The following is a 17,301-nucleotide window of genomic DNA, read 5'->3' on the forward strand; positions in this document are numbered from 1 at the left end:
TGATTATTAAACTCAATTCATACAGATCACGTCTTTTTATTTTCAGTCTTCTGGGGTCCTGGTTTTGCTTTCAGCCTTTAGGAGTGAGCACTAGGCAGCCAGGTCACCAAACCCTGCTACCATTCAAAACAAAAGCAAGGGGAGCAAATAGTTCTTTAGGACAGAAAATCTAATATGCTTGCAGTAAACAGATGGTTCGGTGTATAGAACGGACCCTGTCAATTCTGCCAAAGGGAGGAGAAGAGGTTTTCCAAAGCAGAAGACAAACACAGCAGCAAAAACACTCTCTTTGCCATCTTCCATAAAGTCTAATAAGGGACACATTTCTGGGAACATGCCCACTGGGAAACTGTTAAGAGAGAGATTCACAGCACACTTTGAGTGAGATTTCTTCTTTTGCCTGCTCATGGCCCTTAGAACGGAACCCTAAACCTGCATATATGGCAAAGGGTTTTCAAGTGAAATACAGTGGTACCTTGGTTCTCAAACGCCTTGGTTCCCAAATGCCAAAAACCCAGAAGTGTTCTGGTTTTTGAACATTTTTCAGAAGCTGAACATCTGATGCGGCTGTCGGCTATTGTTTCTGGGGCGCCTGCACCAATCAGAAGCTATGCCTTGGTTTTTGAACATTTCAGAAGTCAAATGAACTTCCGGAACGGATTAAGTTTGGCCCTTTTGTTTTTGCTATTTATTTTGCGTTTTTGTTTTTGAGGCTTTTTCGGTTAATTTGTTTTTGTGACTGTGTGGAACCCAGTTCAGCTACTGATTGATTGTGTGACTGTGGAAATGGATAAAAGATCCCCATCCAAACAATGACTATCATCAGTGCAGGTAAGGATTTTTTTAAAAAAACTTTTTAAATCATCTATAATACTGTCTTATTAATTTTATAGTACAGTACATTGATCATTGCTTTCATTTTATGGATCAGTGGTCTCGTTAGATAGTAAAATCCATGTTAAATTGCTGTTTTGGGGGTTGTTTTTAAAAGTCTGGAACAGATTAATCCATTCTGCATTACTTTCTATGGGAAAGCCCGCCTTGGTTTTGGAACGCTTTGGTTTTGGAATGGACGTTGGGAACGGATTAAGTTTGAGAACCAATAATAATAATAATAATAATAATAATAATAATAATAATAATAATAATAATAATTTATTATTTATACCCCGCCCATCTGGCTGGGTTTCCCCAGCTACTCTGGGCGGCTTCCAACTGAATATTAAAAACAGTACAGCTTCAGACATTAAAAACTTGCCTAAAGAGGGCTTCCCTAACCAAGGGACCACTGTACTTTCATTTCACAGGCACCTTCAAAATCCCTACCTCTCTCATTCTCCTCCACAAAGGTAAGCTCTGCAGTCACAAAGTCTTCCACCTTGACACCCACAGGTGGAATGTCCACGCCAAACAAAACCACCGGAAGCCTCCAGGTCTGCCTCAGAGCCACCAGGTAGCAGCCGCTGAGTTGGGCAGAAGTAGTTACGTAATAAGGCAGTACTAGCTTGTTACCTGTTTACTCCACCTTTCCTCTAAGGAGCTCAGGGCAGCATTTATGACCTGCCCTTCCCATTAATCCTTAAGACAACCCTGTGAAATTGTGAAGGCTGGAATATAGGGAATAGGCGGTGTCCACATGTTACACCCAAAGCGTGTTCTCTCAAATCTTGGCCACCATAGTAGCTCAAGGGGTTGCTGGGAACTGTAACTCTGTGAGGGGTAAACTACAGTTCCCAGAATCCTCTGAGGGGTAGGGGGCTTTGGCTTTTAAGATAGAGGGTGCCTGCAGCCTACATATAATACTCTAGGCACTGCACTCTAGGCACTGTGCTTTTTAAATAATTATTGGTTTTTTTAGACCAATTATCTCACTGAAAAATGTTCAGTGTTTTCCTTTCCCATGGAAAATTTTCCATCCCATAAGTGCATTATTAACAATTGCCAATTGCAAGTGCGGTATTAGGCAAGGCTGGCGGTTTCAAAGCTTTAATTAATGTTTTTCAGGGGATTATCTCCAGCAGATACACGAGAGAAGCATATTTCAGGTCAAACATCTATGGGGTACTGAGACAAAAACATTAACGGTGGGCAGTTTTTCTAGCCTGGTTTACTACAGATAAGTAAAATAAATGTGTTAAATGATATCGCTCTCATCAGGAAACGTTCCAATGCAAATCATGTTATGCAAAGGAACCCAGTTCAAAGTTCTCCTGAAAATCTGCAGCCCTAAAGGGGTTTCACAACAAAGTGCCATCTCACAATTCATTCACAGCCTGAACAACCGATGCATAAGTAAAGTAAAGGGACCCCTGACCATTAGGTCCAGTCGTGGCCGACTCTGGGGTTGCGGCGCTCATCTCGCTTTACTGGCTGAGGGAGCCGGCGTACAATTCCCAGGTCATGTGGCCAGCATGACTAAGCCACTTCTGGCGAAGCAGAGCAGAGCACGGAAACGCCGTTTACCTTCCCGCCGGAGCGGTACCTATTTATCTACTTGCACTTTGACGTGCTTTCGAACTGCTAGGTTGGCAGGAGCAGGGACCGAGCAACGGGAGCTCACCCCGTCGCAGGGATTCAAACCACCGACCTTCTGATAGGCAAGTCCTAGGCTCTGTGGTTTAACCCACAGCGCCACCTGCGTCCAAACCGATGCATACCTTAACACACAAAAAAGTACAGTGGAACCTGGGTTGTCGAACGCTTCAGAAGTCGAACATTTTGGCTTTTGAACGTCGAAAACTGTAAGTAAATGCTTCCATTTTCAAATGCACCTTGGAAGTCAAACGGCTTCTCCATTTTTTCAATGGATTTTGCCGGCCGGCAATTGCGCCTCCGTTGTCGAATGTTTCGGAAGTTGGTCTTCCGAAATGAATTATGTTTGACAACCGAGGTTCCACTGTACAGATAACTAGGCTGTGACAAAAAACGTGAGAATAGAGAGGTGCTAGCATGATCCAGTTGTGCAGTTCACACATCACAGAACCATGATCTCACACAAAAGCTGTATATTTAAAAGCACAGGTGAGCAGGTTATTCCTGAATCCACTCCCTGTAAGAATAGGTGCCAACAAGCAATAGGTGCCAAGAAGCAAATGCACTTAATATGCAAAATGTACATGAGAAGATTTCATAAATGGGCAATTGATTTCCACACTTAATCTTCCTCTCCCACACAACATCTACTGATCATCAATTTCTCCTGATGATCTAGAGACCTAGAAAAGGAGAGACCAAGAACTCCAGGGCTACCCATTGAAGGGAGCAGAGAAACAAGACAGGTTGCTTATAGAAGAGTGTGAGGTAAGGAGAACGTCCATGGAACTTTGTACGATATAGAGGTCAAGGCAGCTGGAAGAGAAATGCAAAATTTCCTGAAATTCTGATGTCATGGGGAAAACAGGCTTATTGGGGGGAGGGGAATGAAAAGCATGCAATGTTTGTTTAGCTCCCTCTACAGCTCAAAAGTCACTGTTACTCGGGTAACATAGAATGGGTGTATAATCTGGTTTGCCATTAAATCACCATGTTTGGTTTATTTATTCAGTAAATAATTACAATTTCAGTTTCCTTTTATTTGTTATTTTGTTACAAATGGAGCTATAAGACACTGAACTGTTTTGCAGGTTTTTGAGTAGGCAAACAATTACAAAAACGGGAGAAACCTTGACCTTTGTAGCAAAAAATGAAAATTGCTATGCATTCTGTATGGATTGTGGAAAACTAAGTCCTACTTAGACCAGACCCATTGAAATTAATGAAGTCAAATTAGTCATGTCTATTAACTTCAGCCGGTCTGAGTAGGACTTGTGTTGACTCCCACCCAGTGTCTCCCTCAATCCTCCACAGTCAAGTAGACGTAAAGCATTCATTTCCATAAAAAGAGCTGTGAAAAGAAGAGGGCAGAGAGCCAAAACTCAATTAATATTTCAGAAAGTAAGACTCGTTAAATGCCATGTGCTATCTGTTTCCACTTCTTCTACATCTTCATATTTATCATCATATTTATCATGGCTTTCTACCTTTTCCGATTTCATAGTCCAACATTTTTCAGTTTTTTCAACATTTCATAGTCCAACATTTTTCAGTTTTTTCAACATTTTTTGGGCTATCACATCTCTGAGTCCTGGGGGAATAGGGTGGTATCCAAATGTAATAAACACCGTATTTTTCGCTCTATAAGACGCACCAGACCACAAGACGCACCTAGTTTTTGGAGGAGGAAAACAAGAAAAAAAATATTATGAATCTCAGAAGCCAGAACAGCAAGAGGGATCGCTACGCGGTGAAAGCAGCAATCCCTCTTGCTGTTCTGGCTTCTGGGATAGCTGCGCAGCCTGCATTCGCTCCATAAGACGCACACACATTCCCCCTTACTTTTTAGGAGGGAAAAAGTGAGTCTTATAGAGCAAAAAATACGGTAATTACGATGGTGATGGTGATCTCTAAGTAGAAGCTTGCTTTGAATATAGTGCATATTCACAGAGCTGAGATCATCAGTGAGGAACCTCTAGACAATTTGTGGGGCAATGAGTTCATGCTTATTGCAGCAAAAGGAACAGATACCAGGCTTTGTTCTGCTCCTCCAATGGACAGCCTCAGACGCCACAATTAATTTTGCAACATATGTCATATGCTGGGAGGGACAAGAGAGAATGTGCCCCGTTACAGCATTCCCTGAAATGCACCTAGTCACTGTTTGCATCCTGCTTTATCTGCAAAACGTCAATATTGGGTCAATCTCATCCTCAGGTTAATTTTTAAATGACTTCCTAAAATGGGAACAAATGATGCAATGCAGAGAAATGTAAAGGAAAGGAGAAAGGACACAGGTTCTATGTCCTAGGTAAAGGGACCCCTGACCATTAGGTCCGTCGTGGCCGACTCTGGGGTTGCGGCGTTCATCTCGCTTTATTGGCCAAGGGAGCCGGTATACAACTTCCGGGTCATGTGGCCAGCATGACTAAGCCGTTTCTGGCAAACCAGAGCAGCGCACGGAAACGCTGTTTACCATCCCACCGGAGCGGTACCTATTCATCTACTTGCACTTTGATGTGCTTTCGAACTGCTAGGTTGGGAGGAGCAGGGACCGAGCAACGGGAGCTCACCCCATTGCGGGGATTCGAACCGCTGACCTTCTGATCGGCAAGTCCTAGGCTCTGTGGTTTAACCCACAGCGCCACCCAGAAGTATTTGCACCTAAAACACTGCCAAATGAAAGCTTCAAAGCAGACACAATTCTTTACATTTGCACCCCACAAAGTCACTTGCGTGGATCCAAAGGTGACCTGTTGGTAGTCAAGATGACCCCACAATTAATTGCTAGTTGCTATAGCAATGAGCTCATATGTTTGCTTTGATGCAACTTAATTGGTTTGGTTTGAAGGTACCCTTATCTGTGGGTCTGAGATACAGGGCTCTGAGCCCAGAGAGGGGAGAACAGCTGTGATGTGTTGGGCACCGGCCACTTGTGCTCCCATCTAGTTAGGGCAATGGGACATAGTCTGCTCCACTGTACGAAAAATTCATAAATTTGGGGATGGGTGCGGACAAACCACCTCCTTGCTGCGGTACCGGCTTGCGCCTGTAAGAGCAAGGAGAACCAATGGGCTGCTTTGGCTGTAAGTCTATACTGATCTTTAATAAAGCATTAGAACCGACTATTCTCATGTCTTTCATCTCCTTGGCTAGCACTGCACAGGTCTCAAACTCCTAGGACCTTTCCTCTGGCTCTGGGGCTGGGATGCAGCTCACAACATCACTGTACAGTGGACCCTCTGGATACAAATGTAATTCATTCCAGGGGTCCATGCGCACCCTGAAAAATCCGTATCCAGAGGTGCCACTTCTGTGCACACGCGCAGCGCGATAAAGCACTTCTGCGCATGCGGCAAAACCCGGAAAAATACTTCCAGGTTTGCCGCTTTCGCAACCTGACGTTTACATTACTCGAGAGTAACGTAATCCGAGAGTCTACTGTACAATGAAGAAGTTCCGTCAGCAACCAGGTGCCCACCCTTAGTTCCATTGCCATCCTGTACACATTTACTTGGAAGCAGTCTCAATGGACTCGGTCGGGGTATGACTCTTCTGCTTGTTCCAAAGAATTTCCACAGGATTTGGATAATTCACGGGCTGCATTCATATGTTCCATTCTGAACTATTGTTTTAGTGAGAGGTCAACAAGCCTGGCCTCTTCTCTCCCGCATGGCTGCAATAAGAAATCGGGAGCCTCCACTTCTGCTTAACCTCTAAACAAGTAGAGCAACATTGAATGCTCAGTGCTTGGAAACACCAGTGGAAGCTGCCTGGGAAAGTTTACAGTCGTCATTCCAGCCCACAGAAAACTCACTCAGTGCATGAGTCAATTCTTTTTACTAGAGAGCTGAGAGTACAAAGAAAGTAGGAAGATTCTACAGCATTAAAATTTGGGGGACGCTTGAATTTTCCCAGGTGTTTTGAACAAGGGTATTTTGAAGTTTCACGGGCCAACATTCTTTTGCAGAACTATGCTGTAGAACAACATTCACTTAGTCCTCATTTTCTTCATGTAATTCGTCACCACAAGACGTGGAGCTACAGGGAACCAGGCAGAGGGCCTTTTCAGTAGTAGCACCCAACTTGTGGAACGCCCTCCTGTCAGATGTCAAAAAGACAAGTAACTATAGTATATAACTTTTAGAAGACATCTGAAGGCAGCCCCGTATAGGGAAGCTTTTTAACATGTAAAGTCTTATTGTGCTTCTATATGCAGTCGTACCTTGGTTTTCGAACAGCTTAGTTCTCCAATGTTTTGGCTCCCGAATGCCGCAAACCCAGAAGTGACTGTTCTGGTTTGCGAACTATTTTTGGAAGCCCAATGTCTGACGGGGCATCCGATTGGCTGCAGGAGCTTCCTGCAGCCAATCAGAAGCCGCGCTTTGGTTTCCGAAAGTTTTGGAAGTCAATGGACTTCCGGAATGGATTCCGTTTGACTTCCAAGGTATGACTGTATGTTGGAAGCCACCCAGAATAGATGGGGCAACCCAGTCAGTTGGGCGGGGTGCAAATAATAAAATCGTCATCATCATCACAATTCACCTCCCCAAATTTAAGATTAATACTACACCTTAATTAGGTAATCAGAATCTTGATGGGAATTGATCGTGCTCCTTAAAAGTCTGATAGCTTTCTAAACAAGCTGGACATTTCCAGCCTCTGTGGCTTAAAAAGATAAGATCAGCTGTATATTGATCAGGTTCACAGTGAGCTACAAAGCAAGATGCTTGCAACCATTGGGAAAGCGGAGTTAAAATGCAACCAAGACTGCAAAGTTAAATCTGAAGGCTGAAAACTAGTTGTATAACGTTGTGTCCCCACGCAAATGGGGCTCTCCCACAGGAGTGCGAATATTGCCTTTGTGCTTATAAAGCACTCTCATTCCTTAGCTGGTAAAAAAAATCCACTGTGTACCTACAGTTTTCTGATGATGGTGAACAGCACTAGATATTATAGTATATGGTATCTTCAAACGATTTGACAGCCACTTCAGACCATCATTCGAACAAGTTGTATATGGAGACAACAAACTAAAAACGCGGATCACTTTCTTCTTTGTTGCTGAGTTTTCACGAAAGAGGCCCCAAACTATTTTCAAAAGGTGCCTTCTCAGCTCCATTTGGCAAATGATGCTATCAAGTTAATTAATACACCTACATGCTTTTGAAATTCTTGCAAGCAGGAGGGTGTGTCCTCTATAGCTGCTTTTCAGCATCTTTCCCAGGTTCCCAGAGAATGAAGAGAAGCAAGAAAGAGGGAAAGATATGAGGAGGAAAGACAACCGGGGGGAGTTATTAAAATAAGTGTGAAGCTGTAAACATAACTATGGAAGAATGAAGTGGGAAGACAATGGCTTTTACATTCTTTAGCATTTTCTTCAGCTTGAAATGTGCCCCTCTGTGCCCTATGCAGTCTTTTATATAGCGTATTTTTCGCTCCATAAGACGCACTTTCTTCCTCCTAAAAAGTAAGGGGAAATGGTGAGTACGTCTTATGGAGCGAATGGCGCTGCGCAGAGAGGTAGAGCTGAGCAGAGCCCCTTCAGCGAAGCAGGAGGAGGAACGGAGCCCCTTCTGTCCTGGAAGCTGGAGGAGGAACAGAAGGGTCTCTTTCTGTTCCTTCTCCAGCTTCGCTGAAGGGGTGCTGCGCAGTTCTCCCTCTCTGCGCAGAACTGTGCAGCACCCCTTCAGCGATGCGCCTGTCATGCAAAGCCGGAGGAGGAACAGAAGGGTCTCTTTCTGTTCCTTCTCCAGCTTCACTGAAGGGGCGCTGCACAGTTCTCCCTCTCAAGAGGCTTCTTCTGCCTTAGCCCTGCGCAGCCTCTTCGGGCAGGGGGAGCCTTCATCCCACTGCCCTGAAGAGGCTTGGTGTGGTTATCTCAGAAGCCAGAACAGCCACACGGTATCCCAGAAGCCAGATCCCTCTTGCTGTTCTGGCTTCTGGGATTCAGAATAACTTTTTCCTGTTTTCCTCCTCCAAAAACTAGGTGCGCCTTATGGTCTGGTGCATCTTTTGGAGCGAAAAATATGGTAATGCTTCTAGGTTTAAGAACCCAAGTTACATTTTTTTAAAAAAACAACCACCAATTTGTATTTATAAAGGTGATTTCTAAATGCCCCGTTCCAAGGCCTCTCCCCAATACGAACAGCACCTTGCCCCAACTTGCCCATATGTCTCCTCCTCAGGGAATGGCAAGCTTTTCAAACAGGGAGCAAACTGTTCAGTTTTCTTGGAAGGAAAAAGAAACCTAACTGACCAGGAGACACAGTTAGAAGTGACAGAAAATAATGCCTAGGCCCAGCACTTCTGTAGTCTCAAGTGTGCATGCCACTGGGAGCTTCTCTATAAACCTGCACCTCATAAAACAAAACCATAATTTCTGCAAGCCACATATTGCTGCAAGGCAGTGTAAAAGCTCCACTCCTAAATTGCTCCTTCCCCGCCTGTCACAACCATAGATGGTTTCAGCTAGGTCCCCATCGTCGTCTTCACCTCCCACCTTGTCTACAGACATCTTCCAACTGCAGTATCATGACCTAGGGCACTGTTTCTTCTACCATGAGCTCATGGAAGAGGTGCTTGCTCCTGATTCCCCTGTATCCTCAAGGTTATTTCATGAAAAACCCTTTAACCTAGTCCCTCAGAAAGATACCCTATGATGCAGAATGTGGTGGCATAAATCTAGACTGTACCACTTGAGTCCAAAATTCGGTGCACCACAATTCAGCCTCCCGGACACTGAGGTCAGGCTCCGAAGGTCTTCTGGCGGTTCCCTCAAAGTGTCGGTGTTTAAAGCCCTAAATGGCCTCGGTCTGGTATACCTGAAGGAGCGTCTCCACCCCCATCGTTCAGCCTGGACACCGAGGTCCAGCGCCTTCTGGTGGCTCCCTCACTACAAGAAGTGAGGTGGGAACCAGGCAGAGGGCCTTCTCGGTGGTGGCGCCCGCCCTGTGGAAAGCCTTCCCAGCAGATGTCAAGGAAATAAAGAACAATACAACTTTTAGAAGACACCTGAAGGCAGCCCTGTATCGCGAACATTTATGTTTGGCATTTTATTATTTTTAATATTTTGCTGGAAGCCACCCAGAGTGGTTGGGAAAATATAATATAACAACAACAACAATTTTGATGCCTTCCATCAGCTTTGGTTGGTGATGCATCTGCACCCCTATTTGGGAAGTGATAGCCTAAGTTCTGTCATCTATGCTCTGGTAAGCTCTAGCTTAGATTACTGCAATGTGTTATATGTGGAGCTGTCTCTGGAGACAGTTCGAAAACTCCAGCTGGTGCAGAATTCAACAGCCAGGTTTGTCACTGGGGCAAGATGGTTTGAGTATACAGTGGTGCCCCGCAAGACGAATGCCTCGCAAGACGGAAAACTCGCTAGACGAAAGAGTTTTCCGTTTTGGAGGTGCTTCGCAAAACGAATTTCCTATGGGCTTGCTTCGCAAGACGACAATGTCTTGCGAGTTCCTGCTGGTTTTTTCCCCTCCCCTCCTTTTTCCAAGCCGCTAAGCCGCTTATCAGCTGATCCGATCAGCAGATAAGCCGCTAAAAGCCGCTAAAAGCGCTAATCCGTTAATCCTTCAATGGGCTTGCTTCGCAAGACGAAAAAACCGCTAGACGAAGAGAATCACAGAACGGATTCTTTTCGTCTTGCGAGGCACCACTGTATTACACCAATTCTGTCCTGGCTGAAGTGGCTGCTGGCTAGTTTCCGGGACCAATTCAAAGTGCTGGTTTTAACCTATAAAGCCTTTAACAGCCAAATGCCTGGTTATGGAGAAACATTTTCACTTTCTTTAATGTGGTATACCACAAGATGGAGCCAGTCCAAGTGGTAACTAAAGACCTTTGCAGCATCAAAATTGATTTGAGGAGAGGTGCACACGAGTTTTCAGGAGCAATCCGAATAAGCAAAAGAAAGCTTAACTGGCCACAAGATACTAAAACGTTTATATTTAGATTTAACTCCACTTTAGAACACATCCAAAATTCAATTAGGATCATATCACACACAGCAAGAAGTGATATCAGATATTCCAAGCACATGCCATAAGTAGTCCAAGTAAACAGGTCCCCTCCTCCCCACCCCAAATAAGTCCACTTTGGAGATTATTGTCCCTTTATTTAAGGCATCCATGAAGGTTCCAGCTGAATTCTGAATAGATGGTCCATTGTAGACCACATTACATGTGACACTGTCAGGATTAATTGAAATAAATCAAAATAAATCAAAATTGCATCACGCATTCAGATCTTTAAACAGATTACTGCTGCGCCATCTACTCTAATTCAACTTACAAAATTTAAGGAAACTTTTAAGTGTATGCATGAGATGTGTCCGAAATCATTGCAAATCTTATAAAACTGACTTATTAACAGCATGTTCTTGTTTAGCTTACCTGCCTAATAAAGCGACTGCCGTTAATCCTGCCTCAAAGCAACGGCGACACAAACACACAACACATCCCTATGTTCTGACAACACAACGTGCAAAGCACAGGGAACACAAGTGCCAGAATAAAAAATTAAAAACCTGCCTGCATATAGTCTTGCCGGCTAAAAAAGAAGATCACACATAATGAAAAAGTCTATTCCCCAAACGTGTAATCGACGACTCATTGCTCACCACCATATGAAATTAGTTCCCAAACATCTGCAACCCCTCTAGAACCTACCGTTCGAAGGGCTACAACCGTCTCCATGAGCAGACACTCTTGACAACGGAATCGGTAAGCCAACGTTCTGGTCTTCGTCCCGATAGATTCAGAGCATGGAGAGGAAAAACCCTCCGCCTGTTTAGCTTGACTTTCTGCTCTTTGAATACAGGGCAATTAAGAAACCTGTTCCGATGCTCTCAACGCCCAGTTGTGGATTACGAGACCAGACTCCCTCACCCGGCACAGCAGAGAACCAATACCAGACGTGCCGGGGAGTCCAACGCTATTATGAAACGCTCATGATCTGAACAAACACACACAAAAAAACCCAAGAATGACACGTTGGAACGGAGAGCTGAAGGGTGTATAATGCAAAGCAAGTCCCGACAGTGTCAGAAGAGCAAAACCCTAGTTAGCCTTTGGTTTGGGTGCTGGGCTTTTTAAAAAAGAAGTCACTCTTAATGAGATACGGGGGGGGGGCAATTTTATTTCTTTTATGCATTTGTTGTAAGAAATATCAGCGTATGTAACGTGGCTGCACATGCAGCAATATTGTTTACCACTTAAAACAGTGGAACAGCCTTACTGGTGTGTGAATTATTCAAAGCAGAGAGATCCGGTTTCATATGTCCCTGACCAATAAAGAAACACGTTGCAGACAACACTCCGGCTGCACTGCAAATCCATCCCCACAAATTCCATGCATAATCATTATCTCCCAAAGGGAAAAATTCCTTCTGTATTACGTAAAAAAATAGTTTCTCGGCCTTCTGAACAGAATGCCAAAATTGAAAGCAACTTCTGCCAAACTAATAGCCCTAAAGGGTTTCCAGTTCCTTTTCAAACACCTCCTCTGACACAACCTGGTGCCCTGTACTGAAGTTCTACGGCTGACATGATTGGTTAACTGAAAGGAGACCGTAGGGTTAAAATCAATTTGGCCTTTTCCATTTGGTTTTATATGTTTTAACCTTATACCTCCAAAACACTGACACAGCTAGATGAACTTGTTATATATATTTGGGGTGTGTGTGTGGAAATCTATACTTAAAGGTAAAGGACCCCTGACCATTAGGTCCAGTCGTGGCAGACTCTGGGGTTGCGGCGCTCATCTCGCTTTACTGGCCGAGGGAGCCGGCATACAGCTTCCGGGTCATGTGGCCAGCATGACTAAGCCGCTTCTGGCGAACCAGAGCAGCACACGGAAACACCGTTTACCTTCCCGCCAGAGCGGTACCTATTTCTCTACTTGCACTTTGACGTGCTTTCAAACTGCTAGGTTGGCAGGAACTGGAACTGAGCAACGGGAGCTCACCCCATCACAGGGATTCGAACTGCCGGCCTTCTGATCGGCAAGCCCTAGGCTCAGTGGTTTAGACCACAGCGCCACCCGCGTCCCATATGTTCAAATATCAGTTGAAGCCTATCTTTCATGTTCAAAATAGCCAGGAAAGACACCGTAAGTGCAATTCACTATCACATTATTACAAATTCTCTGCCTAGGCAAGCATACTACGCTTGGCAGAAGACTGATCCTCCCATTCTGCTGTGTGTTCTGAGGATTCTCCCAACTGCACCCCCCAAAAAAGTCAATTATTTGGGGAGGGAGGCTGCAGAGGGAGGAAAAGAGAGGAAGCCTCCTTGCAGAAACCCTTCCACTGAACTTCAACTTGCCATGATTTGTTAGTAGAGTCTCACCCAAAATGCATTGCAGTTCGGTATCTTTCCTGAGTGGCTGAGATACCACAACTAAAATTGGTATGTTTGTTTACTAATTATAAATTACATCCTACACATCCATTTTTAGAGAAAGGAGGGGGGAAAGTTCAAACTACATTATAGTAGGATATTTGTTGAAGGGCTTCTTGAACATCGTGATTGCCAAATCCTACCCTAGTAAGTTTTCCTGCAGCAACTGGGAGCCAGTGTGGTGTAGTGGTTAAGAGCGGTAGACTCGTAATCTGGCGAACCGGGTTCGCTTCCCCGCTCCTCCACATGCAGCTGCTGAGTGACCTTGGGCCAGTCACACTTCTCTGAAGTCTCTCAGCCCCACTCACCTCACAGAGTGTTTGTTGTGGGGGAGGAAGGGAAAAGGAGATTGTTAGCCGCTTTGAGATTCCTTCGGGTAGTGATAAAATGGGATATCAAATCCAAATCCAAACTGAAGGAAGGAGGGTCTAGAATCATATTTTCTGGTTGGACACATAATATAATAAAATCAGGTAATTCAGCGAGCGGTGCTTAATTTTCTCTCAGATTTGGTGCACCCAGACAGAAGAAAAAAAGCATAGATGCATGGCTTCAGAGTCGTCAATGAGGTGCACAAGGAAGCTGCTGCATAAACCAGTTTTGCAACAGGAGGGGCACACGAACTATTGGCGTGTACACACTGCATGACAGTTTTGTGTTCAGTGCTAGATGCAGGCGCCTTGATGGGGTGCTGTATAGACATCATCCCCATGTCACACACCATTTGTCAATCTAAAGCTCATTCTGCTGGAACGGTTAGAATCCATTTTGTGCCAAGAATGCACTTCGCAAGCACAGGGGCGTTTTCAAGGGCCACCTTCTGCTGGGACAGGACTGCGCCACGCCCCAGCACCAGGTCCAACTTGTCTTTGAATGAAGCAAAATAGGAAGCGGTACGATAGTATCTTAGCTGCCTCTATAGACAGTGGTACCTTGGTTTACAAACTAAATCCCTTTCCCATTCTTAAACCAAAGCATCGTTAAACCAAGGCATGCTTTCCCATAGCAGGGGGGGGGGGGGACACGACTCAATTTACAAATGGAACACACTCAACAGGAAGCGGAACATGTTCTTTTCCAAGGCAAAGTTCACAAACCAAAACACCTACTTCCAGGTTTGCAGCGTTCTTGATCCAAGTTGTTCATACACTAAGCTGTTCTTAAACCAAGGTACCACTGAGATATATATTCGCTGCATAGAAGCATATTAACACGTCATCTCCCAGCCCCTCTCTTCCAAAAGACTGTGAATATGAGAATGTGCATCTGTGGAAAGCCTAATGGAGGGAAGGGGAACAGAGGACACAGTTGCACACTAGTTTGAAAACACCTTGACCTGTGTGCATAGACAATGCAGTTTTCATGCAAAAGTGTTGTGCAACTGCAAACTGCTATGCACAAACGAAAAAAAATGACCCCATGGCATTTGAAAGGCAATGTTTGTTTGGACCCTGGGTGAGAACCCAAAGGCTGAGGGGAAGGGAATATCAGAAAGAAAATGAATTGGTAATTCACTTCTAACTTTGTATTAAAGTAACATTTTTATGTGCAACTGTGTGTTTTTCTAATATGTTTGTTGTTTACGTTGTCCGTTGATGCTTCAGTTTTCTTAAGAGATATTTTTAAGATAGTAAGCAGGATAGAAATGTTGTAAACAACAACAACACATTCGTACATAGCCTGTACAGACTCCTCCTTCTAGCCCAGTAAATGCATTCAGACCCTAGAGGTTGCACCCTCTGCAAAAGGATAATGTCACAAGTGGGAGGGAATCATGACAATGAAAAGATTCCAAGCCTGATAGAGCTTTACAGGACTTCCTTTGACAGAAATGTTCTGTTCCTGGCAAGGAAAAAACAAAACCAGGAATGCTCTGTTTAACTCTGGTTATGCAAGTCTTCATAATGGTGCCATAAGTCTCCCTACTTGCAGTTCTCTTAACGATTCCAGGTCATTTGTTGCTTCTTGTTAAAAACAGAAGCCAGCTTGCTGCTATCAGTTATGCAACTTATACACCGGATAACTTGGATGCAGACATCATGCACAAGACATTCAGACATGACAAAACTGACACGGAAATAACCACATGGTAGGGAGATATTTCATGATACTATTTCAATACTTGGGGGAATAAACATGTACACAGCATTTTAAGAACATGACATTTAAAAAAATAAATGCCCTGAACAATAGGCTTAGTATAGTTTTGCTATACTAGGGAGGTTACTTCTCATAAGGCAAAAAGTTACCTGTGGAGCTGCCGTTAATATTTGCTGGCTGGGCCATGCTTGCTGAGTGACAAATCCAGAAACCGACTGTTAGGAGTCATGCAAATCAAGCATCAAATCCAATCAGGCATGCAACCTGCAAGAGGGGAAAAAAGGTCATCAAAATATTGCAATTCCAAAACTAGTTGACTTTCATTATAAAGCTCACCAGGTATAGGCCCTTGTCCTCAAGTTTAAGCATAGAAAATGTGATAGGCTGATGCATTTTAAAAATAATAATACAGAAGAGTGTGAGTTTCAAAAGTCAAGTGACTTAAAGCATTACGTCAGGCACACCATTAACAGAAAGACATAGCTGTCAATTTACAGATTTGAAAATAAGGGACTAGCAGCCTCGAAAATAAGGGATCAGCAGCCAAAATAAGGGATCAACAATTACTTTGTTAAAATACATATTTTGTTGCGTGCAAATGGCTTTAGATACCTATTAGGTCCATAAATTACCATATAGCATATATTCAACACAAAAAAACCAGCAACAATTTGTTGTTGACAAAGGACAGCTGGACACATAAAGGGTCCCATTACCTTCAATAGCTTATTTAAGGGACATCATCAATAAGGGACAGCAGCGGGACATGGGGTTGGGATAAGGGACTGTCCTGCCAAATAAGGGACGCTTGACAGCTATGCAGAAAGATGAAAATATCTGAGCAAACTGAACACAGATGTTGGTAAACACCACAGACCACAAATCTTCTACAGCAAATATGAAGTAACACAAGCACGCCTTTGGCTTTGATTAGAGGGGCAATTAATAAGGCAGTGATTGTAACAACGAAGCCCTGAAATACACAGAGTCTACATAAACATAAAGGAGCAAAGAACTTCAATTTGGACTAACAAACATCACTTTTATTTGCCTCTAGGTTGCTTGAAAGGCATTAGAGTCCAGACCAGAATCTGACTGAAATGTGTTATTTGAAATATAAAAGCAAAGGGGAGCTAAATTATAGACTGGAAAATTACAGACAGGCCCGAAGGACCTAGACAGTAGCATGAGAAATGTACTTTGCCAATACTGTTTGTGAGAGAGCATGATGTTATGCCACAATAGTTCCAAAGTGCGAAAAATGGATTGGGAAATCCAAATCAGCTTCTGGGCACAACTGTATTCATGTCACAGGACCAATACAACTGAACTGCACACTAGCACTATGTTCACAGTGCAGATTCAGAAGCAGCGAGCTGCATGGCGCTTTCATTCTCACATCAATGATTAAACCATGTGGGGCTTGTTTTATCATTCAGCATCATTTATCTAGCCAGCAATAGGTGGCTGTAATTTAAACCAATCAAGGGGAATTTAAACCAAGAAGGAAAACTGATCTGCAAAAAATATAACTTTGCAATTTGCAGGCAGTGTTCAGCCTTGTGTATGTATATACAGTAGTACCTCAGGTTAAGTACCGTATTTTTTGCACCATAACACTCACTTTTTTCCTCCTAGAAAGTAAGGGGAAATGTCTGTGCGTGTTATGGAGTGGCATGCCTATGGGTGGCATGCCTACGGATTTTCCTCCTCTAAAAACTACGTGCGTGTTATGGTCGGGTGCATGTTATAGAGCGAAAAATACGGTACTTAATTCGTTCCGGAGGTCTGTACTTAACCTGAAACTGTTCTTAACCTGAAGCACCACTTTAGCTAATGGGGCCTCCTGTTGCCGCCGCACTGCCGGAGCCCGATTTCTGTTCTCATCCTGAAGCAAAGTGCTTAACCTGAAGCACTATTTCTGGGTTAGCAGACTCTGTAATCTGAAGCGTAGGTAACCGGAAGTGTATGTAACCCGAGGTACCACTGTACTGAATATCACACACACACACACACACACAATATATATATATTTGTGTATATTGAAGTTTAGAAGGTGTCACACAGAGCGTGCATATTAGAAGAAAGTTTGTTTCTCAGAAAATTAGGCTTTCTGCCCTTACCAATCCTGTGTTCCTACATGCTTGTTTCATACCTGCCTGAGATTACTGTGCTCTGAATACTTCAGGGCAAATGCAAAAACAAGTAACGACTGGTTAGAAGTACTATTTGCTAATAGAAGTTAGATGCTACT

At 43.8% G+C, this 17,301-nt stretch overlaps 1 protein-coding gene across 1 annotated transcript in view; it reads right to left on the minus strand.

Annotated features, from left to right (window-relative positions):
• KANK1 (KN motif and ankyrin repeat domains 1) overlaps positions 1-17,301 on the minus strand; it is a 131,173-nt gene that overhangs the window by 42,445 nt on the left and 71,427 nt on the right. Inside the window, exon 2 of the mRNA XM_081176160.1 lies at positions 15,197-15,311. Within this exon, the coding sequence (XP_081032286.1) occupies positions 15,197-15,233 (37 nt within the window). The 5' untranslated portion in view covers positions 15,234-15,311. The remainder of the gene's footprint in view (positions 1-15,196; positions 15,312-17,301) is intronic.

The sequence above is a fragment of the Podarcis bocagei genome (assembly GCF_964188305.1).
Source record: "Podarcis bocagei genome assembly, chromosome: 17".
NCBI lineage: Eukaryota > Metazoa > Chordata > Lepidosauria > Squamata > Lacertidae > Podarcis > Podarcis bocagei.